The sequence below is a fragment of the Lepisosteus platostomus genome, chromosome 7 (genome assembly GCF_059453375.1).
Source record: "Lepisosteus platostomus isolate fLepPlt1 chromosome 7, fLepPlt1.hap1, whole genome shotgun sequence".
NCBI lineage: Eukaryota > Metazoa > Chordata > Actinopteri > Semionotiformes > Lepisosteidae > Lepisosteus > Lepisosteus platostomus.
Window position 1 is genome coordinate 38,659,658 of NC_142617.1, and position 26,460 is coordinate 38,686,117.

The following is a 26,460-nucleotide window of genomic DNA, read 5'->3' on the forward strand; positions in this document are numbered from 1 at the left end:
TTTCTGGAAGGATAACATAACAAATATATTGTATAAGTGTATGTGTATATACACTTGTATTTGACATTATTAACCAATTAATTAGTCATCTTTACAAATAACCTACAGTATATTCCTACTGTAGCAGAATGTTAGGTGTTAGAAGGATGTTTGAAGTACCCAAGAAAAGCACCCCACTCTAAAAGGATGTTACAATTGGCATTGTTTAAGTATTTCAAACAGACTTATGTGATCAGCTCACCCAAAGCTAGTCCCAGCAGCCAGAGTCTGGTCTCAAATACTAGTACTAATCCTTAACTCAAGCTAAACCTCTTTTGTTAAACCCTTAAGTCTGAAATCTTAGAACGTGAAAATGTAACAATGATGTCATTAAACCAAACTTCACTGGGCAGGGGTCATAGGACAAAGTAGTTCAAATAGGTAGCTGCATCAGCATGTGTAGGCTGCAAAGAAACAAGTTAAGGTTCTTTCCATGCTGAAAAGAGAAGAAAAGAAAAAACGTTTTAGGCTGTGGAGCCTTCTTCACCTGAAGTACTTCGGCCCACTTCTGCTGTGACCCACTATGCCTTCCGGTAAATCGTTTTCTAGATCTCGTCATCATTCCTTCTCCTCCTCCCTGGGCTGCTTGGCCCTTATCTCACCAAAGTGACATTTCATCTCTTCACAGAGATCTGTAACCACTCCCTATTCCTTTACAGATGCCGTAGTTACTGTATAATATCATTCCTAAAGGACACCCGAAGAAGGTTCCACAGCCGAAACGTTGTTTCTTTTCTTCTCTTTTCAGCATAGGACAAAGTAGGCCAAAAGTCATGATAAACTGCACATACAGTACAATAATTATTTCAGATTATGAAATTTCTCTCTCACAGTACAGACAATGAAACCAAAACTTGTGCAGGTAATTTGAGCACCTGATAAAAACTGGGCTCATAAGTGAAGGGAAATAAGTTCACACTTGTTTAGCATCCACTCTAGAGAGTTAGTTTTGTGCCAGATGCCTGTGTGTTAGGGTGCATGTGCCCTTCATTTTTAAGCCATTTTGTTTCTCAATGTCAGGATAGAATTCCGTATTCTCCATGCCTATTGAAGAAAATGCTCTAGTGCTTGCAGAATTGTAAATATCTGTATATAGCCATGACAGTTGTGTGTAACTATCCGTTTGTTTTGAGCTTGTCGTCTGGTTATTACAGTTTTACCAAGCTGTGCCAGTAAAGCCAAGAAAATGTGTGCCATGATGCTCTCAGTATTCCTTGACTAAAACGGGTCACATTTGTTCTTTGTTTTTTCTTTTTGCATTGCCAGTGGGTGTTTTGACCAGATTTTCATTTGATATTCCTTTTTTATAGTTAATAAGTAAATTAATCACACACTCTTCTAAAAATACTGTTAGAATCTATCGGATGCTGTGTTTATTTTACAAAGACTACAGATGTAATGTTAATTTTGTTATTTTGCAATGTGGTTATGTTGTGACATTGCACACACACTTTCTCTTCCCATTCCAATAATCAGTCTCCCCTTAATAACCTTTTTGTAAATGTATATTTAATAAAGTTATAACTTTATAACTGGAACAGCATGAGTTGTCTCTACTAAAACCACAGCTGTCAGCTCTGGAAACATGTTAAATAGAATGAATATAGAGAAGGTAACTGCAGTTGGCACTAACGGTACAACATAGAAAACCGCTGTTTTTATATCTATTTACAAGTTTGGAATATTTCTTTAAGTACATGAACAAGCATTTTCCAAGTGCAGAAACCAAGAGTAGGTATTTATTTTGTGAGTGCTATTGGTAGCTTTGGTGGGTGTTTTATTGAAATAGTAAAAAATAAACAGAAAATGTGAGATTACAGAATATTTATATCTACACAGAGCCCTGCACTAATAAAATGAGCACTTCCACAATATCATTAAATTTCCTCACATTACATTTGTGCACATAATCTAACTCTGAACCATCTATGCCAAGCCCTGCATTATAAGCAGTTCCAAACTAACAGATGCTTAAGTGTTTGAGCCTGCTCCTCTTTGTGCTTGGCATTTAGCACAGCTGTATCATGTTAAGACTACTCATTTTAATATGTCAGGGCTCTGTGTTTTTCTCCAGATGTGAGAACAATAGATTCCTTGGCAGCACCCCAGCTTTAATAGCTGGTGTCTGGTAGCATTGCCTACAAAGAGGTTAACACATTGGCAAATACAGAATGAAAGAATCCTGCACCCATTTTCACATTGCGGTCCCCAGAAAGTGGCTCCATACCCCTATAACCACACCACAAACTTATAGCTTCTCTGTAACTGGTATCAATGTTATGAAGCACCTCCTGTGTTTAATACTGCTCTTACAAGATGAGCTAGCATCAACCCGGTTGAACCTCAAGAGAAATGGGAGTCCACCTCCATAGAGGTGCTCACTGGATAAAAATAGAATGAAGGTTCAGAACCCTGACTCCCCCCATGCCTTCATGATGTACTCATCTGAACAAAAATGCAAAAACTGACATTCCTATGCGTTACCAAATAATTTCAGGAAAAGATTACTCTTTATGCCCTGATAGATGAAACTCAGAAGAATGGTATTAAAATTATGGTAGAAATCTCAACCATTTTCCCTCTAGGTCAATTTTACTCTGGGATCTGACAGCAGGTGTTCTGTATTTTTCCATTACCACCAAAAAGATGTAAAAAAATCACCCTTGTTATACTGCAATACCTTCCAAACACTGACTATGTACATTAAGTTTCATGAATGAATGATTTTTTTGGTCATTGATTCATAATCAAGGGGTATGCCATATACAAAAGGTCAGCCTCACTTTACACCTGTTGGGCATCTTAAGCCTGCCTCTGATTAAGAAGCTGCTGCTTCCTCTTCTTATCAAGTGTTAAAAATAGGCAACAGATTGTCCTTAAAAAGGGGCCACTGAAGCCAACGATACAGTGGGATAAACATTTACTCACATTACTCTCATGGGAGGCTACGGCATATACATTGGTTTTCTCAATGTACATGTGGTAACTTTCAATTGCATGAAAATGAAAATTACAAATCCTCAGAACCACCATCAGATGGGAATACATATCTCTTTAGAATGAAATCACAGAGCTTCTCCATGAATCTCTTTGTGCATAGCTTCTTTCCCCCTAAAGGCCCTTCCATGATACCTCAATTTCTATTAGAGCTTTATTCCACAAGTGTAGAGAGGGCAGCAAGAGCCAACTATAGAAGCCTTGCAAATTCTTCATAAAAAGACACAGGGGAGGATCTTTCAGGATCGCAGAGCCTTTGATTTTTATCAAAGCTGCAGCCACCACCAACCAATGCTAAGGACATTACTATTACAAGCCTTGCTCCTCAGGAAACGAGGTCCCTTTTCTCGTTTCAGTCCAGGCTGGAACAGAGTAAATATCAGAAATGTTCTGCTATTTTAATGCAGTGTGATATCGACCCATCAGCTACAATAGCACCCATGGCTACGAAAACCACCCTGTTCACATGAGAGAAATATGATACTGTGGAGTGGAGAGAAATCTTCTCTCAAGCATGCTTTCCCAGCAGTCTGCAGCCTTAACCACCCTGCAGAGGCAGTGCAGAGAAAAATCAAGATGCATTGATGTATGTGCCAGTGAGTGTGATTGTGAGTTGGAAGGCTTTTGCGGGGGAAAAGACAAGTGTATCTATTCAGAAACACAGTTGTGATCTCTCTGTTCACAGAGTGTTTAGGACCTTTGTGATCACACACACACACATAAACACATATTTCTGTCTCCACTGGATTTATGTTTTTATGAACCAAAGAAAAAAGGCCAAAATTAACCCCAAAGAAAGGCTGAACGAGAGTGGAGCAGGGGAGGCAGGGGTCACTGTAAGGTCTACATCTGTGGCAGTTTGGCTCTGGCTCTGTTCATGTATGGGTGACCTTCTATGAATAATTACAGCTGTTCCAGTGCTCAGCATCTGTGTCCTTCCCTCTCCCCACAAAATGTGCTCCATCAGCAGGATAGCTGCCAGTCTGTCCTCTTCTCTCCTCAGTGAACTCCAGACCTCTGGAGCTCCAGGCCATGGTTACATGGGATTTTCAGTTCCTGGAGATCGGCAGGGTCAGCATTTTCATTCTGCTTCTGTCTCTCCTCTCAACAAACGACCGTGTTTCCTCACAGCCTCCTCTTGGTCACATAAGCTTTTTTATACATATTCTTTATCCCCCATTTTCCTTGAAAAACAAAACAATCACATATAAAGCTGTGGACTGAGGACAAATGCTCTTCTCGGAACAAAATAGCACAGATGAACACCAAGATCTTCCCTAAAGGTTTTGACGATAACTTTCTGCTCCCAGCAGGTGCCAAGGAGGAGAGAGGGAGTGTGAGAGGGAACGTGGAGAGTCTGGTTCCCGATCCTCTAAGTCCACAGGCATTTCAGTCCACAAGAGCTGAAGGAGTGTTCCTGGGCTCGCTGGCCACAGAAGTGCAGCGTGTTGGCCTGCTGAGAGTGCAGGATGGACGGGGGAGGGAGGTCATCTCTGGCTGGATGTGAGGTGAGTGAATGGTGCCAAGGACAGACGATGAGCTCCACAGAGGGGTGGGATTGAGCTGAGGTACATTTAAGTGGAGACGCAATGCTGCCGGGATAATGATCTCTTTCCTCTTTCCCAAGCCTGTCAGGAAACCTGTGGGAAGAAGAAAGAGAACATGGGGGAAAAAATCAGATTGCTTCTTTGCCACTACCTCCCCTGTCCACACAGATGCCTTCATTAACTGTGGTACTGCTAGCTAGAGAGAGACAGTGCCAGCAATGCAGTACCTTATTGAGTGTTTATAAGTGACTGAACAAAAAGGATGGCACACTACTCAAATGGCAAATTCTCCAATGATCAGACTGCACGTTACAAAATGCTTCAATGATGAGTTTGTTAAAAATCATGCAAACGTTTAAAAGAACTCCACAGCCATGACTCAGAGAGCTCCATAAAGTGTCTACAGTTCATTCAGACAGAATAGGATAATAAATACAGTAAGTATAACGACTTTCAATTTAACAGGATAGTTCTCCTGCAGTGGTTCCTTAACAAAATATCACATCCGAAGGCTATAGGTCTTGACTATCAGTAGCACCGAGCCATCCATTAAGCTGAGCATGTAAAAAGTTCTTTCCATTTTTAATTAACCTGTGACGGTGATGCACAGTGAATTATATGGTGCAATTTGAACCAGATAATAAAGATTGCAAGGAGGTTTGTGTAAGAATTTGGACTGTGCTCTTGAAATTTGTCTTTGATCATTACCTGATGCAGAAGCCTGTTTATCCAACTACAATACAACATTGCTTCTTTTTTGTTAGAAACTTTGTGAAAAATCAACACAAAATAAGTTGAATTATTGAAAGAAATGGAACAATATGTCTGAAATGAAACTTAAAGGACAACACTTTAATCAACTCAGTCTGTTGCATTTTATACTTAATACTTCCTAGATTCTGTTTTTGTTTGTTCTATGTCTTCACATGAACTCTGATTCATCTGTTAATCGTGAACAGCATTCTTATTTACATCCCAGATCACTGAACACAGAAAAACTAAACCATGTACACACTTTAGGCATATGTTTAATACTTTAAAAATGCTGTTAATTCACACTATGATGTAAATTTTGCCTTTAGCTATTCTACCTTTTGGCATTACTGTAGTATATATTTTTAGATCTATACAATGAACACAAGGATATTTAAAACCCCTTAGCAGTTTCCCTGGAAAAACAATATAAATTACAGAGCTTATAGACTCATTAAAGGACATCACAGAGGAATAAAAAAATCATTAACATAGTCATATTGTTGTATTTTATATTTGAATGCAAACTTCAGATCTGCATCTGGTCTCAAGAGAAATCTTTAAATGTTGAAATTTGGCCACATCACCATCTATAGAAATACAATAACTTTTTTGCCTACGCTACGGGACAGCTGCTATCTTAACCTTTATGCAACATGTAGTATCCAGCAGCAGATTAACCATTCCTCTATGACAGAAATATTTGTCTGGTTAACTACAGTACATGAATTGTGTACACTTATTGCTGTAATGTAAAATATGGACCATGTTTTTAACAGTTAGAATTGACACCTGAGATGACAAAACCTCCAAAACCACAGTAGCTTCAGGCCTGAGCTGGAACAGTTGCGCTTGGATGCAGGTGTGCTCATTTAGATTAATTACATAAAATGGACTTTAGTTGTACTGGTAGGTGGCACCTGGCTTTTACAGGTGCAAGAACAGTCCTGTGATAACGGTGTGCAGCTGGTAATGTCTTTTCTGTTGGGGGAACATGGACAAAAATACTCAGCTGAAGAACTGCATCTCATAGCCCTACCATGGCACAAAAGGAGCCCTGCGACAAATCCTGTTTATTTCTCCCACGACAATTTCTACTCATTTGGTACAAGTGTTGGTTTATGTGCATGAGTGTCTACATCAGGCCCTGCACAACCAACAAAGTCAGGTTTTCAGAAACAAAGTTGTATACAGCCCATTCTTTGACACAACTGCGTTCTTCAAGGTCAGTTCTGAATTTAGATGTTTCCTTTCTTTTTAACTTCCTGGCAAGTTCCAAAAGAGAAGTTAAAGGAGACCTTCAATTGTCTTTTAGACACAGTATAATAAAGTCAAGACATTTGGAATACAAGCTTCGGAATTGGCTTTGAAGAGAGTGGTTTTGTAGAGCTAGATGCACATTACCTCTGTGACAAGGCTGCTCATTATAATACAGCACTGTAAGAGTAGGAAGGAAGAAAGGCAGTGAGTGTTCTTTTTTAATGTCAATGCTGGGGTGGAGGAGAGAGAGGCATGCAGCTGTACTCAGCAGGAGTGTCTGGGCCTGCAAACATACTTGTAGACAGTTAAAGTCTTGACAGCCAACAACTGGGGAAGACATCCCCTGCCTCCTAGAGAAGAAGCATTTATATCTCGGGATTTTTCCTACTGCCAATGAATGACAGTCCATGTCACATTTACATGGAGCCGTGGAAAAATCCAAATTGATCTTAGTCTATAGGGACACACCGCACAAAAGAGTAGATATTTCTTATAAAGTCCCCAGATATACGTGTCTCATTCACAGGCGCAGCACTGCTTTATTTCTATGTGTCATGCAAACTGATATTTTATTTTCACATCAGTTCTACCTACTTCATTCAATGTTTTTTTCACAAGTTTCTTTTTTCACTAATAACCATATTGCACTTCCAGCTAACATGAAACGTCTATAATCACATTGAATTAATCCTGGCTATAAAGTCATTACTTCACCATCAGTTAGCTTGCATGCCTTGTTATTTATTTAATTCATCGATTAATTCTCTCCACTCCAGTATAACTGCAGTGTCTGTGTTCTAACATGATCTGGGAAGGGATGCATGAAACAGTGCCCAGGTCCCAAAGTACAAGATCTGACAGCATGTGCTATGAGCTTCCTAGAAGAGCCAAGTCAAGGCCTCATTGGGTAATAGGATCCTACACAAAAGGGCCCCTATATTTATGTTATTAAAAAGCTGCCCACACTTCTATAATACATAGGTTAGATGTGAATACTTGCACATATACACAATCATGCAAGAAATACAGAGCATTGTTGAAGAAGTGGGGAAGTGTTAGAGGTACTAGAAAGCAGTCAAGCTAAATAAAATAACAGGGCCTGATGGTATCGTACAGTACCAATCGCACTGATGGAAATGAGAGACGTTACTTAGAAGCTATTGATACAACTCTTCCAACAGTCATTCAGGGACTGGGGAATTGCTAACATAGTAGCCCTGCCATAAAAAGGTTGAGAAAACTGAACCAAGTAATTATAAACCAATATGTCTGCCTCCTATCTCTTATTATGTAATTGAAACAATAGTAACAACTAAACAAGAGGATCACATACCTGGAAATAATATCCCTAGGAAATAGCAAAATAGTCAGAAAATTAGTTATTACAAAAATGTAATAGATTAAAAATCACTAGTAGATTGTCTTGTATTGGAATTAAAATAGATTTTCTCCTTAATAATGTCCTCAAAAGAGTAATGATGCAGTTCTGTTTTTCTTGCACTTTCTTGCAACTCATAGGTGTTTCTTGACACACAAGAAAAAAAGGGAAAATATCTCTTCTATCCAGGAGCAATCACATGTGCATATCTGGAAATCTTTCCTAACCCTCTGAAGTGCCTACAGATCTGGGATTGCTCCAGGTGATATCTCAATGACTCGGCAACAGTATGGTAAACTGAAAGAAATGGAAACCAGGAAACCTCTTTTCCAAGTCCTGTGGGCGATATTTAAGATTTTCCACAGTACTTCAAGGATATCCATTAAATTAAGTAGTTAGGCATATTAATTTCTTGGCTAGTTCTTACTAGGTTTGATTATATTTCTACAATTGCACATAAAGACTCTGGCTTGGAAATGGTATTATGGGCTTCAAAATTAAAAGGTGCTCTTGAACATTAGGACATAGTGATTCCCAAAAATTCTCTTCCAGTCTTCCTGGACTGTTTTATAGTGCTTTGTACCTGTTAATGTCTTCATCTTGCTTTGCAAAGTTTCAAAGTTATTCTGACTTGTTCAATCAGGTCACTATTGAGCCATACAGAATGAGAAGGAAGCACAAATCACTCCGTATTTGCTAGAAGAGATTTACTAGTAGAATTAACTCTCAGCATCTGTATTCAGAACTGCAGTTTCCATTTTGGCCATAGCAGTGCTTTACCAGCATGCCTGACCTTAAGCTTCTTGAAAGGGTTTCCAATATTGTCAGCCATTTCATTCAGAAGCATCCTAAACAGCTTTGCAGCCACATTGCAAAGTCTGACTCACATCTGCTCTTTCGGGCCATGGAGTGGCAGACTTCTCTAAGTCAGGATTTTGTCATGTTTTTCAAAGTGTGAAGTAAGAATCGCCCAGAGATGTACTAAGGTAGAGAAAAGATTGCACTGACTACAGCTTTAAGCAGTGCAAGAGCCAACACAATTAAGCCAGTGCAGAAAACTGCAAAGCATAGTCAGGAAGAGTTTTCATTCTTTATCTTTGTTTAGAGTCTTGAATACTTATCAGATGTACCACTGACACTGCCAGCTCTGACCACAACAATCTCCAATACTTGTAGATTTTTTCTCCAGATGTTCTGCACTAAGGCCATGAAAGGTTGTGTCTCCACATTTGCCATTTTGTTTTTTGCACGTATAGATTTGGTGAGCTGGTAGTTGTAAGCTAAGTCAGGCATGGAATCCACATGGAATCCACAATAACGGAGTGTCACTTCCAATTATCTAGTTGGAACTATTATGATCAGTAACATAAACTAGTATAATTTCCATAATAATGCATTTCTCATCTTTATTCAAGAGTAACTTGGTGAATTCATTGTGCATTTAGGAAAAACAACTAGGCACTCCTCTGCTAGTATTTCCAAATCTTGCTTGATGCTCCAACACAATTAGAGCAAAGTAACATATTAAGACAGAGCATAGTTTTATTCTGCATGTAGCATAAATGCCTATTTATGTTCTAAATGTGCTTGCATCCCATTTAGAACATAAGGTCCAGGGTAGATGCAGCCTAAGATTGCTTTTTTGCGGTCGAGCAAGAAAATCTGAGGACCCCACTGTGTTTCCATTTGCCAGTGATTCCCAACTGGTTTGTGCGGACTTTCCTTTTGGTGTGGTCATGGGAGAGTTTTGGCCACATGTTTTGGAGAGTTTTGGGTGGAACGTTGTTTGCCTGTTGTAGTTGACTGAATCCGAATTTAATTACTGCACTTAGGCCTACCACTTGTTGTGAAGCCTGGAGCGTTAAGGGCAATCCGGAGGTCAGGTGTACAAGTCGGTACAGGAGAACTAGTTCTGTTTGCATTGCTTCATCCTAGCTGGCAGGGAAAGATCAGTGCCCCCTCCCCCAAACCCTTTATGGGAAACTGTCTCCGGGATGATACATGAATGCAAAGCAGAGCATGCGGACCGGCCGTTCCAACCCTTCTCACTGAGCTGCTTTCAATAAACAGGCGTAGTCCACTACTGCCACCACCATCTCTCCTTTGCTCACTGCAAAGCCCAGAGGACACACCACTGCTAGCAGCGGCGGGGGGAGGTGGGTCTCGGCTGTGTTTATACAGCTCTGGCCCTTGAGGCCTGCTCGGTCTACTGGTTCGAGTTCCACCTGAGCTGTCGAAGAAACAAAATCAAATCAATTTTTTTCTGGATTTGAAGCAGGTGGACACCTGGAGAGTCTTACAAACCCTACTGTACATAACTGCAGGCATTCAGGATTAAGGTTGCCCACCACTGCTTTAATACCAGAAAGCAATGGCAGGTTATGAATAAGTTGTACTTCTAAAATTTGCAATGCATGTGTTTAAGAATTTGTATAATCGTGGGATTGGCAAAATTGCTTTTTATAAAAACATTTGCATTCAGCCAGTTAGATTTGAAAACGATTCCTGTAAAAGACTAAATGTCACCATGGCTGTTATCCGATTATACTGATGCTATCAGTGAGAGCTGGAGATAACGGATATAAAAACAAGCAAGACAACAAAGACCCAGCATCACAGAGCGCTTCACTAAACAGTCAGAATGGTTGTAGTTTAAATAAGCTGGGGGAGGGTAAAAATCTGGACTTTAAAGTAGAAGAATTGGCTTTGATTGCACTGCATCATAACTTCAAGACACTGTGGAAAAGCCACATACTTATACCTAATTCCTTTCAAGGGGTCAGGTTTAGTGATTAACTATGTTTATCACTAAAGCAGGGGGCAGCAGGGTGACAGCAGGGGGCACTCACCCTGCGGTCCATGTGGGTCCTAATGCCCCAGTATAGTGACGGGGACACTATACTGTAAACAGGCGCCGTCCTTCGGATGAGACGTAAAACCGAGGTCCTGACTCTCTGTGGTCATTAAAAATCCCAGGGCGTTTCTCGAAAAGAGTAGGGGTGTAACCCCGGCGTCCTGGCCAAATTTCCCCATTGGCCCTTACCAATCATGGCCTCCTAATAATCCCCCTCTATGAATTGGCTACATTACTCTGCTCTCCTCCCCACTGATAGCTGGTGTGTGGTGAGCGTTCTGGCGCACTATGGCTGCCGTCGCATCATCCAGGTGGATGCTGCACATTGGTGGTGGTGGTGGTGGTGGAGTGGAGTCCCCATTAAAGTGTCCAGAAAAGCTATATAAGTGTAAGCAATTAATTATTATTATTATTATTATTATTATTATTATTATTATTATTATTATTATGCGTGTATTAACAATTTATTAATTATGCCATAAACAGCCAGTCACAGAATACCACAAACAAAATGAGTATTACAATATAATACTTCCTTTTTCCCAGTAACTCTTAGAAATATCCTGTAGTGCTGATATTTTGCCATCATAATTAAACAGGAATTTGTATTCATTTCTGATGGATTATGAGCTTTGAGTGCCTTGGCTTCAATCTGCCTTCTGACCTTGTGGAAAATGTTCATAATTTTCAGATTTGTATTAAATGTGTATAACCTTACTATACTGAAACGTACTTTAGTTGTGTCCTGCACAGAGGATGTATACAGTAAGTCATTTAGCTAAGACCAGAGTGGAACAGAAGCTAGAAATGTTTGTACAGTAATTGCACAAGTACCTCCAGAAAAAAACAAATTCTAGGAATTTAGGCAAGACAACCGTAACAAAGTGTTGAAAGGAATGGCCAGAGTGCCTGAAAAAAATCAGGAACTTGACTTGGTGCAGTCTTCACATTGCAATGCAGACAACCATGGAGGAATGCATAAAACAGCAGGGCAGGGTGTGAGCTGTAAATGATTTTGCTACTCTCGATGGTGCACAGCCAGAGAAACTGGCTTCCTGCAGCATCACTGTCTCTGTGTGAGGTAGAGAAAGACGCTTACAGCCTTGGAGACTGGTAAGGTACATTGGGTGTCTGAAAGATTGCCAGGGTGCTGGATTTGATGGCTCAGATATTAAGTGTCTCACAGTCACTAATAGCAACAAACTTCTGCCAAGGGCTGTCTCTTGACAGTGCTCATCAATCAAGACACACATGAAATTGAGCGATCCAAGGGGTGCCTCTTGCAATGTTTTTATTCTTACAAATATGTGTTTAAATGAGGTTTGAGATCTAATATTGGAACAAATTAACTCCACTGCTAAAATCAACAGCAATTATAGATCCTATCTTTTCTTTAAAAAAATCTTTGAACCCAGATACAAAAAAACATAAAATGCTACATTTCTTTCAAGGATCATCCAATATCAAGAAATCTCGAAGACGACTCATGACAGCAAATCATGTCCCAAAGTCGCCTTGTCCTTTAGTTTGCTTTCCACTTCACAGAGGGTGTACTGGTGTGACTAACCACTGCTGTCAGACTGCGATGCCATCAATACAGACCGGATGGTGGGATACACAGACAATGCACTGTGCTAAGTCACTGGTTAGACCTTTTTGAAGAAGGGAGCTGTAACACATTCACTTCAATGTGGGTCTTCATATATTTTGAGATGGTTAATTTAGCTGTTTTTTATATACCAGTTTCTGGGACTTTTATTTTGCCTGATCTGTTGGCATCAATCTCTTTGTCAAGCTTGCACTGGTACACTGAAAAGTACAGTATACAGTCAATAACACTTCACTTTATGTGCTACAAATTCCATTTAGAAATTCTTCATAATGTGTAATAGATTAAAAGAACATGAACAGTTCTTGATAACTTGATGACCCTTATTGATGGTTTCTTGCATGATCATTCACAAAAATCAGATTGTTCTCATATATAAATAGTGGACACTTCAGTTCTAATAACTGAGCTTGTTATGTAATAGTAATTGCGTTTGTCTTTGGTATTGGTATCATTGCTGGTAGACGTACAGTAAATGTATCAGCAGCAGTATTGTAAGACCGTGAAATAATTCTTGCAGGGTTTCCCAGAAGCAGACCACCATTCCTGTGTGTATCAGACACCCTCCTGGAGTCTTATCTCTGTAGGAAAGAACAAGCCTAAGCGAGTCCTACTGTAAATCGCATCCCCTTGAGAGCTTCTGTTGAAATCTGTGTCCCAGACAATAAATTCTACAAATCAAGAGTGAATTTTCAACCATACTTCTCAGCAGTTAAAGCCACTTTTATTTACAGTGATGCGCTAACATATAAGCAGCTAGCACACTGCAACTGCACAGCCAACAAACTTACAGGTACCTAAGAATGACAAGTGACAGTGTGAGATGCATGCTGATAACTCACAGCAGGAATAGACATAAACCTCCCACTCCACAACTAGGCCAGGCCTCTTCAGATTTTGTGTATGGGAAGCTCTGGCAAACCATGCACGATAACGTACGATTCATGAAATGTGAAAAGTCTGTAACTGCAATGGAATTAGTCTCTTATTTCCAACCCAGGACTATTACGAACACTGGAAGAAGCCTGTTAAATATTAGTTTCTGTATTAATAGGACACAAGCAATTGCAGGAGCTCTTTACTCCCAGTAACATCCCAAATCATAGTCGTCTCTCTGAGTGCTCTAGATATGGCCCTAGAAATTTGCTACATGTTGTTGGCTTTAGCGCACAGTTAGTTTTCACATTCTTCCTGCTAAAAAGGAAAATGATGTCTCTCCAAAAAACAAATCAAATAGGCAAGAATATTAATGAATGTCTTTCTTCTCAGTCGCTATTTTCACTTGCAGTGTTCTAAGTACCTTTTTTATAAACAGCTATTCCAGGTAGATTCATATTTTTTCTGAATTCTGAATATAATTTATTTTATAATGTGTTTTTGCAGTTATAATTAGAAATACAGTACTTTACTTAAAACTTATTCTACTTCATTGTAGTATGCAGTGTCGTTTGTATAATACTGTATCTTAATGTTATTAGTAGGAGTTCAGCATGCACAGAAGTACAAGAAGAAAGTCTACAGGAATCGGTATTCTAGGACGAAATCAAATTCATGGGTCAAATTTGACAGCACTTATTCAGGATACAGCTATTCAGACTATAGCCAGAGGTATACAGAATTTCCTTTTACTTGGCTTGGAATGCCTTTTAAGTACACATGGTATTCTGAATGCAACTAGAATACCGCTTGTAGACATAAGCTTTTTGCGTTTCTTTCTTGCTTCTAAATTCTCACAAGCTTGTATTTGCTTTTGGAAGATGTAATACTGGGCACAGCTGTAACAAGATCATAAAAAAACATGCATACAAACAAATCTCTCCTCTCTAGTCCTTTAAGTAAATCCTCATACAGCTGCAGGCTTCTTAAAGAGATACAAGTAGTTACTGGAATACATGCTCCACTCGGCAGCACCCGTAAACATTTATGAGCACAGATCAGAAGGCATTATGGTTATGAGATCACAGGTGCAGCCAAACGAGAGGAAAAATGAGAAACAACAATAAGGACAGGGAACATCAGAGGACCCGACTTCATTCTGACAGGTAGGAGATCAAATCTTCATGCTCACAGGCTGTGATGGATCTGCATGACTGTCGTGCAAGACATCCTAGGCCTCATCACACGTTGTCTGTGTGCAGCTCTTTACATGCAAAGTACTTTTCACTTTTCATCCCATCTTGCTCTAGATTTCAGAAAGCAGACTCTTCCACACCTACAGTATGTTGTTCTAACACAAGCAGAATTAGTGACTAAAATGGCAGACACAGCTATTTGCTGTACTTTCCGAATGCTGCACTCACAGACGCTATTGTCACACAATCTGCCATCTATCTCTTTTGCAAGCTGTAAGCGATAATGTCACTGAGATTTAGAAAACGCTCTACAGAAGGACAGTGGTTTATATATAAAATGCGTTTCTGAGTTTTTTTTTGTCTTTAGGATGTGAAAGAATTATAATCAAGATTTTTTTCATTTCCTACTTGTAATCTGTAAGGCTTAATCAGCCCTTGAAGTGGCACAGAACTGATGAAGACTGCAAAGAAGGTCACCTTCTTTTGCCTCTGGGAGCTCACAGGTCCCAGTTTATTGTGTGCCTGCCCTTGAATGGCACAGTCGGCTAACAATTTCGACCGATTTGAACCAGCAGTCTCTGGACTATGCTCCAACAGGCCAGTAAGGATACTCCAGTGCCAAACCAATAACATATGTTTTATAATAAGCACATTCACCCTGGACATAACCCCTGCTCTTGAGTTTGAAAAATACCATTCCTAGAGATCAGTGGAAAACCTTCAGTTAGCAGCTACTCTGTGCTCCAAAGAGACCTTAATCAGATGAGCCCCTGTGAGTCCTGTTCTTTATGTTCTGTGTGTCCTCTGTGGTTTGCCATACTTGGTAAGGTTATATTGGGATGGATTCCGCCATCTAAATTGTCTTCTATACGATTTGTCTGAAAAATAAGGTAAGTTGCCATGATACTCATCACTGTGCTCATGAAGGATAATTACACTGTAAAGTTATATAGTAATCTGTAACACTATGCACACAATACTGTGTTTTTCTTTCTTGACCAGTGGTTAAACCATCAATTTCATGCTGTAGCTAAGCACCTAATCCAATCTGGCTTTGTTTATAACACCTTTTGCACCTTTAGAAGATGCTCTTTCAACTGAAAGTTGATGAAAGAGTGGTTCTGAAACAACTTTGTAATTTCAACAGCTAAATGACAGCCACAGATAGGGATTTCAGCTTCTCTATTCTTAAGACACACCTACTGTGTATTTTTTCCAAGACTGTCACAGAGAAAAGACGTTCACACACAGTAAACACCTGAGTGACTGTAACCAAAAAATTTAAGGTACTTGTACATACAGTAAGTGTCTTCTCTTTAATCATACCCCCATTGATACAGGATTTTTTTACTTTAATCATGATAGCATTCCACATAACCTTTATGCAAAACAGTTTAACACAATTAAACAAATTTCAGGGTCATATTTATTCACAACCCTGTAGTTAACATTACATAAATCCTCCTCTGGCAGGGATTATACTGTACTGTGCTATGAGGTTAATTACATTTACTATAAATTAGTTATGAAAAATATGACTTTGCTTTTGCACTATTGCGCTTTATTCATGCTACAACATTCATACAATAACATTCTTAACATTACTGTATATATTTATTTTTTCTGTAAATAATTATTTGTTGTTCTTGTTTCATCAGGGATATTAATACATTTGTAATTATTTGGAATATGCATAAGTACAAGCAGACATACAAACATAAAATACTTTTATTTATACTATATGTATAAATAGTGAACAAAAAGAGAGAATGGATGCTTCACTATCACTGGAGTAAACTGCTCTCCCAGAGCTGAGCTGTTTGAGATTAGTTTTCAGTGCAGTTATATGACATGCTTAATTGTATTCAGAACCATTATTTCTGTTTTTTGTTAATAATACAAAAGAAGACAGGATATTTACCAAAACCAAGTTTCAAATATCAAAAACAGGATCTTGAGAATTAACCACTAACCTAGTCACTTTTGGGGCATAACTTGACTTGTTTAAGCAAAGCACTTACAGTAGCAGTGAAAACAGGCAACACTCTTGTTGTGTCAATGGGTGTCTGGAACAAAGCATGCAGCACCACTGTTGCACGTGACTCAGTTGGATCCTTCAAGAAATGATTGAATGTGATTCTTAGATCGATAAGCTACTAACATTTAAACGCTCAAAAAGGGCCAAATAACCTCTTCTCATTTGTAACTGTCCTTGTGTCTCTGTGTTCTTACACCTTGAAAAAAAAAATCGACCTTGCTCTGTCCATTTTCTCCTATATTCCTAACCAATCGGATGGCACCGTGTAAGGCTCATTGGGTACATAGATTAGAAGAGCATCTGATCTGCAAACAAGATCAATATTTTAAATGCGCAAGGGTACATATGACTTGGCACAATGGTAGACATGAAGGCGCAGAAGCAGTGGGGATCCAAGAATATTTTTTTAGATCAAACAGGAAAAAGTCAAAGATGAAAAATTGAAAAAGCCCATTTGCACAGCAGGTCTAGTGCAAATGATTGATTTTCGCGATCTTCAGAGGCATGAATCATTTCCTCCTTGTGCGATGCCCAACACTGCATCTTTAGTGGGTTGTCCCATGAACAGATGCCCATGGCGCCTGTCTGTTATGCCGCCTGTCTAATCGCTGTACAATGTGAGAGCGTCACAGCTCATTTAGCCCATGTGTGCCTAACGGTCTGCTGTGAAATTATTACTGTTTTGAAACTCTGTTTAAGAGACAGACAGGATGTCAGACAGAATTATGCACGAAGCATCACTCGAAAGCGTTAAGGCTGTGCCCTCAGGCTGTTTCAGCATGGTAGATTAGAAAAGTAATTTTACAGTTTGCAGTGCATGGCCACAGCTCAGAAGTCATTGAGTGGGATTCCTGAGAGTTTTCAATACCCTACCACACCTCTTTTTTATTTCAGTGATTTGGCATGTGTTTTCAATGTGTTTTTTTTCCTACTCATTTGTACGTGTGAGAAAACGAAGGCGCTTGGCACATATTTCACTTTTTAGCCCTTGGCATCTTATCTCAAGGACCACATCAAGGTCTGTTTTAAAAGATCCTGGTGAATCAGTGCCCTAAACTACCATTCCACCCACCAAATCTCTGTTGTGAAAGGAAGACGTGATTATTTTCAGTTCTTTCTTTATCATACTGCATTTCCACTGCCCAAATGCTCATGAAATAGACTTCCTTGTCTACAACATGGGTTTAGAAGATGTTGTGCATCTTACTTAGATAGGAGGTTCAGCTCAGTCAACCATGTTACCAACAGTGCCACACTGCCAGGGGATTCTAGAAACAAATGGGGATTCTAGAAACAAAAGATTATTTTTAGAATCCATCATTACAAACTTAAAGAATTTCATGACATTTCATTGCTTTCTTTAGAGCAGCCTCAGAAATTCTCACAGGTGTGCTACCAGCATAAGCTCCATGGACCACTCAGATCTCAGGATTTCCAGCAGTGACAGAGCCATTCTGCTGCTGCTCAATGCTGAAAAGAGTAGTGTCACAGGTATTCCGTAACATCACCAGAAAACAAAGTAGAACACGACATCACTGCCAGTGGAGTGCTCATGCTGTTTGCTTTGGGCAACACATATCCCACATAGATCAAGGAGTGAGGGTTGCTACTGTCCATCACACAGGATCAGGGCCATACATCTGGGATTGTACCTGAGCTCCTCAGTTATTTAACGCAACTAATTTTTTTTGCAAAAGCTGACTAAATCAAACGTTTCACACAGCTGCTGTACCTACTTGAATGAGGTACAGTCTTGACACCCGTAGACGGCTCCACAGCAGAAACGCTGTGTTTCTTTTCTTCTCTTTTCAGCATGGAATTAACCTTCACTTGTTCCTTTAAATCAAACTTTGCATAACAACTGATGATATAAAAGCTAAAATACATTAATTATCAGGAAGTCCCAGGTGCACATGGGTGTGCCTCTGAGTCGCAGTGTCACCCTGAGAAATTCAGTACAACATCTTATTCTGAATGAGATGCAGAGCAAAATCTCTATTGTACAGTAACTCTGCGGCAGCAGTTGTTGATCTATAGCTCACCCGATAATCTCTGTAATTTCATGCTAAAGCATCTGCTAAATTACTAATTATTGTTATGGAGACCAATAAAAATCTGCAGAGCCACCAGCCCTCACAGCTCATGACTGACCACAATTTCAAAAGATATGCGGTCATTTCAGTGACAGATTTTTTACTAGCCTTACTGTATGGTTATACCATTATAAATACTGCAGGCCAGAACATGGGAGGGAAAGCAGTATTTTATTGCAAATTCTTTTGCTGTCTGCTGAACATGGCAAAGAAAATGACTGTATTAAAAATGAACAGAGCAATTGTACAGGTTTAGCAGATGTTTGATTGCTGAGCATTGATATCGTTCCAGAAAGAAGAAAAAATGAATCGTGCATTTGGCCAGAAATGTATATTTAATAAAATGAAGAACTATTAAAGAGCCCAGAGAAGAAATATAGTTCCCTTACAATATATTATTGCTTTTTTACACATGTGAGTACTCTTGGACAGGAATAAAGATACAGGCAGCATTGTCAGGCTCACTCATACAGTGAAGATTAGTTTGGGGTTCACAAAATGAAGAAGTATCTGTGGGTTTCATGATAAAACTAAGGAATATTTATGTTTAAAATTTATAAGTTTGGCAGAAATATGTATCTTCTCCAATTTTTACATAAATGATTCATACTAGAGATTTGTAAATTTGACATTCTAAACTGCTTGTATGAATCTTTAATAGACTTAAATATGATTTTCCAAATCAGAACAGAATTTCATAAATTTGAAGCTCTGCAAATAAATATTTATGAGCCTTTTTTTCCCCAGCTTTCCCTGTTCCCAGTAATTGCCGGTGATTTATTTGGTTTCGCTTTGTATACGGGAGAAATCAATCTTAGGATTTTCCCTGTAAATACGCATAGTCCGGGTCCAGATTGGAAAAGAAAGCCCTTTTCTTCAGCCATGTAAAACTTGTACACTTTTGCCCTGAAAACCAAGGATCCATCAGCCCTAGTAGGTCTTAATAAATCACTCCTAACCCCAGCTTGCCCTGTGAATAATAATTTAATATTCACTATCTGCACATTTTGGATGCTCCTTGCATTATAAGTGGTACCATTTTTTTTTTTATTTCTTGTTTCTTTTTCATAACAGCAAGAGTGTGCGATAAAGATGTGGTATCTCCCCTCAGACTTAAGACCACAACTGCAGGGAAAGATACTAGTTAAAACTCATGCTTATGGTCTGTATTACTTTGTATGTGCATGCATGGCTGTACATTGTACATGTACATTACTCATGTTGTGTATGCATGGCAGCATGTATTTGGGTCTGCCTTGAATAATTTAATCTTCGATGTTTAAAGGCTTCTTTCTAGTCTGGCCCTGCCCCTGCTTCATATACCCCGGCTGGCTAACGACTGCTTAAAGACCTAGAGCTGACAGATGGCCTGGTCATGACAGGCTCTATGGCGGCAGGACCTCACTGTTCCAGATATATATCATAAAAATACAATTACACAATCATTAGTAATTCAGTAGCCTTTCCAACTGCAAGAGCTCAGCAATCGGGCACAGCAAAGACATTAAAATGACACATTGTAGCCAGCAGGAAAGATGGGAGGCACTCTCTGATTGAGAACAGCAAAAGAGATCTCCTCTCTCTCTTTCTATATTTGTCTCCTCTCACGCACACAAACGCAAGAGAGAAGCTTACTCTCTGCCGTAACGGGGGGCTGTTTAAGTGGCAGTGACAAATGACCGCAAAATGCGCATTTATCTTATTACTTCCCACCCTGTCCTCTTCCTCACCATCAACCAATCTCAAGAAGTCTAAGCTGCAGTGTTAGCTGCTATTTCAGTGCCCATCTGCAAGAGACACTTCTGCTGCACTGCAGAGCAAAAAAATAAGAAACACAGCATGTGGCATTCCGGATTGCTTAATACATGTTAACCTGAACATTTCCATGCACAGGAAATGATGCACACTCAGGTTCAGGTTTCCTGTGGAACTCCAGATTCTGACTTTTCCAAAATAATCGGGTATTTCTGACACAGCCCCCATCATTCAGTCCATCATTTACCTGGGGGTGAACTGCTAACTCCAAACTCCACAGTGCCCTTACTCATTCCCAGCAACATGGCAAATATGTTCCTTTTTACAGTGCTTCTGCTAATAACATACCCTACTTTAAAACTGCTATAAAAAAGACAAACACCTATATTTTAGAAATGATAACATGTCAACACTGGCTGATATACATACTAATAATTTCCTAGCTATTGTTCTTCTACATTAATCATGCACATTTCTGAATTTCATAAAAGGGCACTTAACAGCACTCAGGTCTACAGCTTTTGGGCAGCACAAGCATCCACAACCCCACAGAGTGGAACTGTTCAGTTCTCATGCTTCATCAAATTTATTGGCCACTTAAATGCCCATACACAGCCCTGGGAATTAGAATAAATTCATTATTATTGATATTAATGCAGGTCTGCTTTGGATGCAATTTGAAAAATGAAATGTTTTAAATCAGTTACTATGGCATCTTAAAATAATACTGTAGCCTGCTGCTTCTCCCTGAGAGGCTCAGAAATGCAGCTAAAAAAACCCTTATGGCACCTGTACCTACGTGTACCTGTACACTGAGTGAAAGTCTTAGTCATTCTGCTCCAACTCTTTTCACTCCATACATGTGCCCTTCTTCCTTACACAATTATATGGAAATCTTATTAGATCTGTATTCTTCAGTGCACAGCCAATTAGGTTAATGAGAAGGAACTACTGAGACTGACTGAAATAGGCCTGATTGGTTAATGTGATGGGTCAGCTATTACAACACCTCATATTGGCTGCTCATGTACAGTATAGATCACCTTCTGTTGCTGTGATCGTGGTTGTGAACATACTGATCTCTTTGAATTAAAGATACCTAATTGACAAACTTTTTCTTCTTACTCACTTTAAGTTGTATAGGTAACAAAAGTTGTTCTAAAAGTAGAAAACACTAGTGGAGTGTTTGAGTAAATTGCTGATGCTCACTGCACGCATCTGTTCTAACTCCTAATACAGTATGTCTAAGGCTTTTGCACAGTCTGGTAGTGTACATCTATAAATACACATTATTGCATATATATCATTTCACTGTCTTTGTTTGTTATGTGGCTATGATTTTCAGTTAATCTGTCATTCAATCTAGCGGAATGTGTGCAACAGAACTTGGAGGTCTGTCAATAAACACTGGAACAGCAGAAACAAAACCAGGACAAGAAGGTAGAAAAGCAGAAAAAGGCTCACCTCCTCTTGGCATATGTGAACACTTTAAGATGGTTCCTTGGGTAAAGGCTAAGGGCAAAACAGAAAACATTAGACATACGTCCCGGTGTTATCGTACGGTTTACTGAATGCTAATAGTCTTGAATTATGAGGCTAGCTGAGCAAATTAATAATTACATTTCTGTTAAAAAAAGCATATAAACCTGGAACAATTTAATACAGTTAATAGAGAAGATATTGGGTGAACTTGGCATACAATTAATTTATCAAATCAAAGTTAACACTAGTTATCTAAAAAAGATATCAAAATGTCTTTCTCTCCCCACTGACTGGCAGTGGATGTGGCTGAAGAAATATGTACCTTAATTACGTTATAGCTCACCAATCCATGAGGTGCCTTTTTGTGTCTGTCCTTCGTATTTTTTTCCCACAAAATAAGACAGATATACAAGAAATAGTAAAGAGATTGTGAAATCATTGTTGAGTTCATTTAAAGCAATACCATCAAAAGCAGCGTAATTATATCTGGCCCAACAGCCCACATAAATCTTGTCAGGGCTGATTAAGTTTCATGACGCCCTTCGTCGAAGATGGAAATATTTTCGTTTTTGCGCTCAGAAACACTGCCGCTTTTTTTCCCCAGAGTGCTGGTGCACCGTGTGAGGCTTGAGGAGGGGGTGGGGGTGGGCATCCTGTGATTACAGCATCACCTGGGGCACCCCACTGCACGAGCAGGAGAGCTCACTGCTGCTCACTCCCTCCTGCCTGAGATTTAGCACCTCTGCAGAAGGACTTATAAATGTTTAACAGCACACTGGGGAAGCCCTGCGCTCTCAGTTAATAAGCTTTCTGCTTATTCAACAAGGTTTTATTGTTGTGTGTATTGGAAATGAATTAAAAAAGAAAAACCTGCTGGAAACAATTACCATTAACAGTCCTCTTATGCCAGACTAACCCAGTGCTGTCAGTAATTGGGTTAAACTGTAATGTTAGAAGTGCTATACTAGTATACTGCTAATCATTTACAACTCTGTCTCTTTCCTGGCTGTCTCTCCACCTTTTTGCTCTCATATGATGCTCTAGTGCCAGTCCTTGCTCCCTATAGCTGCACACATCTCTTTCAATACACCTACTGTATTCTGGCCTACCGCTGTCTTGACCACTCTGTCCACCTACAGCCCCTCAACACTCCTATACCCAGAGTGTCTGTCCCTCCTCTCCTTTCCCACACCTCCAGGCATGTTCATTCTCGTGCCTTTGTCCACAGTGGTGAAATAAACTACCCAACTGCAATTGGAACTGCTCACGGCTCGGAGAAAACAAGGACCAAAACCACAAGGCAAAGTGATCACATGTCAGGGGACTTCAGATCAGGGCCAGTAGTTAATTTTGTTTGCGCCGACACCTGTTCTGTCTGTACTGTATGTTTATTCACATCTAAACCTCTGATTAAGGAATTGAAATAGAATCTAAAATATGGCCAGGTAGCTGACATTTTAGTATCAGTACTCAACATTACTTAAAATGTATTTATTTTAACACATTTTTTAAAATATTTCAGTAATAGCACAAAAAAGAAGACTTGGTGCCAGTGCAGTTACATACAGTAACTATCAAAGTACACATAATGTAGTACACTATGGTCTCAGAGCTCACTCCGTTTCCCTAAACACATTTCAATGCCCATTTTCAATGTTCAACAACTTCAATTAATTATGATTTGATGAGAGCAAAGCTGGCCACGTTGGCTTACTAGATACATAAGATGTACAAACTAAAAACTACGAACACAGGTAAGAGATGTAATTGTCTTCTAAACACAAATGGAAACAAACACAAAGTGCTGCATTTAAAGTGAAATGAAGGCCTTCCTGAGGATTTTCCACAGACATATTTGTTCACGTATCTATAATTTTATGTATACATATAGATATGTACTGCTTACACCTTTTCTAAACTGTATGCATGAAGTGATTGCATAATATAAACGTTTATATACAGTAATTTAAACTTTTAACTATAAATGTTTTTAGAAAGTATAGATATATTGAATATTTAATAGATGTATTTTGCCTTGTTTTGATTAATTGAATAATAATAAATTAACTGAATAATAATTTATTAATTAAGAATAATTAATATGCCCCCTTTATCAAGAGAACAATGACTCTGTTATCTGTATGTTGGAGGCTGGACTAAGTTGGAGAACTGTCACAAATCACCTGAGATGTTCACAGCCACAACTGGCAAGACTTTACAGACACCGCTTATTAATGACAATTCACAATCTGGAAGACCACTAGTCGACTGGCCACGATTGATGGGGAGGTCCAAGTGTGATGATCTATGCAAGAGTATTTAGTCACTAGACAAATTCACTTAGTGATTGATGGCAACCTGGCTGCACGGTGCTAAACTGATCCAAGTCGTTTACCTCACTTCCCTTCCTGTGAGATGGCCTGGCATGACTACATTCCACCAGAACAACACATGCCCTCCTGCTGCTCACATAACAACAGCTTTCTTGACAGATGAGGATATCACAATTATGCTATGGATGTCCAACTTCCAAGACCATAGCCACAATGAATGTCTGTGAGATGAGTTGGGTTAACATGGGGTCCAGAGCTCACAGGCCAGTGAGCAGTCACATACTCTTCCAGGCTATGCGAGAGGAATAGCATAGAATCCCACAAAACTGCATCTGCAATCTGGTGCAACGCATGTGATATACAAGTACAGCTTGCACTTTTTTCTAACTGTGCCCACACACACTACTAGCCTGGGACATTCACTATACACTCCCTATTGATGACAAATGTTAATCAGCAAAATTAATTTACTGATACCATATCTGTTTAATAATATCTCAGTGCACCCGATATTAAAAAATGAAACCATTAAAGCTGTTATATTGCACTGCAGTTCTGATTATAAAATGGCTTTTTATCACGCCTTGATGTGCTCCCATGCTCAAGTTAAAATGAGGAGAGCTATGTCTTATTAAGAGACCACAAAATTAAAGTCTGTGGCTTTTCTACAGGGCAAATGCTGAGCTCCTCCTCCAAATCAGAAGTACAATGATTATCAGAATACACCCTTGATGAGACACCAGTCCGTCACAGGGCAGAAATATGAATGATACAATTAAAGAAAACATATGCCTGATTCAAGATAACAGAAACATTCTGAGGCCCAGAGAGAGATTTTAAATGTGTCCAAGCAACTGAACAATTGTACAATTAAGAAGACAGATGGATCAGAGACCCGATGTTACCATAGTTCTCTAGTAATTTCAACACCTCTACCTTGACTATAGCTATCCTCAGTTCAACAAGACCACTGCAGTACCCGTGGTCTCAGTGTAGCATCAGTAACAACGCCCCTCTCTGGTCTTTCTTTGTATAAAACAGCTTTGGACTCACAGCTAGATTTCCAGGCTATCCCTTTTTGAACGACCTGTCGCCTGTCTGCGCCTGATAAACTCTTTTCAAGGGAGGGCTTCATACTCCATTAGCTAAGAAACTGTTTTGGCCCGGATGACATCAGCTGATAAATGGGATGCGGCTTCTGTGCCAGGTCACAACAAAGGCATATTGCGTTTGCATGTACTCCGCAGAGGGAGCGGGATCCATTAGCGTACAGCCTCGCACAGACTCTGCCCGCCGTGAGGACAGACAGAGAGGGATTTTTTTTTAAACTCGGTTTAGGGAATATTCAGAAAACCCTTGGATAAATCGTTTTTGTTGGAGGGGAGTGGGGCAGCATTAAAAAAACAACTTGGAAAATAAATAACTGCGATGTTTGAGTGAAGAAGCCAATGGGACTGTGACATTTCAATTCACAAATGCTGTACCTAAGCTCCATAGAGGAGAGAATATTCACATTCTGATCCCACACTGAACCTATGTGAGATAATGTTTTACAAAACACTCACAATATGCTGATCAGCTCTCCATTTGCTCTTTTGTGTGTCATCTAAATGCTAAGAACTTGCACTGCATTGTTAAAATGGAAAAAAAGGCCACATGTTGTATAATGTATTAAAAACCACATTAACAAACAATAAAAGTCTTAACAGGCACTGGCATCTGATTTGATTTTTGAGATGCAATATTCTTTGAACACTTCAGCACCGTGTGAGCAGAATTACAAGATGCGTTTTTCTATTGTCTCTGAAAAAAGGGCGACGACTTTAACTTCTTTCTTTTTCGAAAGGCATGTGACTACACAGGCACCGCTATAATAATAGAATAACCATTTGTGCCAGAGGCTTAAGCCCAATGAGGTTTAATAAAAAACAAAATGCTCTTAAAGCTGCCACTGGAACTGCTTCCACTATGAATAAAAACTCAAGAAAGGCTTATACAAACGAGAAAGGCAATTGGTAAACTTTATTACCAATATTAAAGCCCTCATATACTGTAGTATGTTCAGTTTTCAACCAAAGTGCTGTAGCAGTTCAAGCAATGGTTAAAAGTTGGTTATTATATAAAAGCTTTGGTTGTTTTTTTTTTGTTTCCACAGAAGTATCAACATACCTCAAAACGAGAAGCTGACATGGAGTCTAAACCCTTATGATTGAGAGTGCAAATTCCCCAAATTTGAACAGAGCAGGTTGT

At 39.3% G+C, this 26,460-nt stretch overlaps 1 protein-coding gene across 4 annotated transcripts in view; it reads right to left on the reverse strand.

The window, feature by feature from the left end:
- Positions 1–1,526: 1,526 nt before the first annotated feature.
- tafa5l (TAFA chemokine like family member 5, like) overlaps positions 1,527–26,460 on the reverse strand; it is an 80,789-nt gene continuing 55,855 nt past the window's right edge. For 3 of the 4 annotated variants that reach the window (XM_088640183.1, XM_088640184.1, XM_088640182.1), the window contains 2 exons: positions 21,860–21,907; positions 1,527–4,676 (listed from right to left, as the gene is read on the reverse strand). In XM_088640183.1, coding sequence (XP_088496309.1) covers positions 21,884–21,907 — 24 coding nt within the window. In that variant the 3' untranslated portion in view covers positions 1,527–4,676; positions 21,860–21,883. The remainder of the gene's footprint in view (positions 4,677–21,859; positions 21,908–26,460) is intronic. The other variant, XM_088640185.1, reaches the window with a different exon arrangement.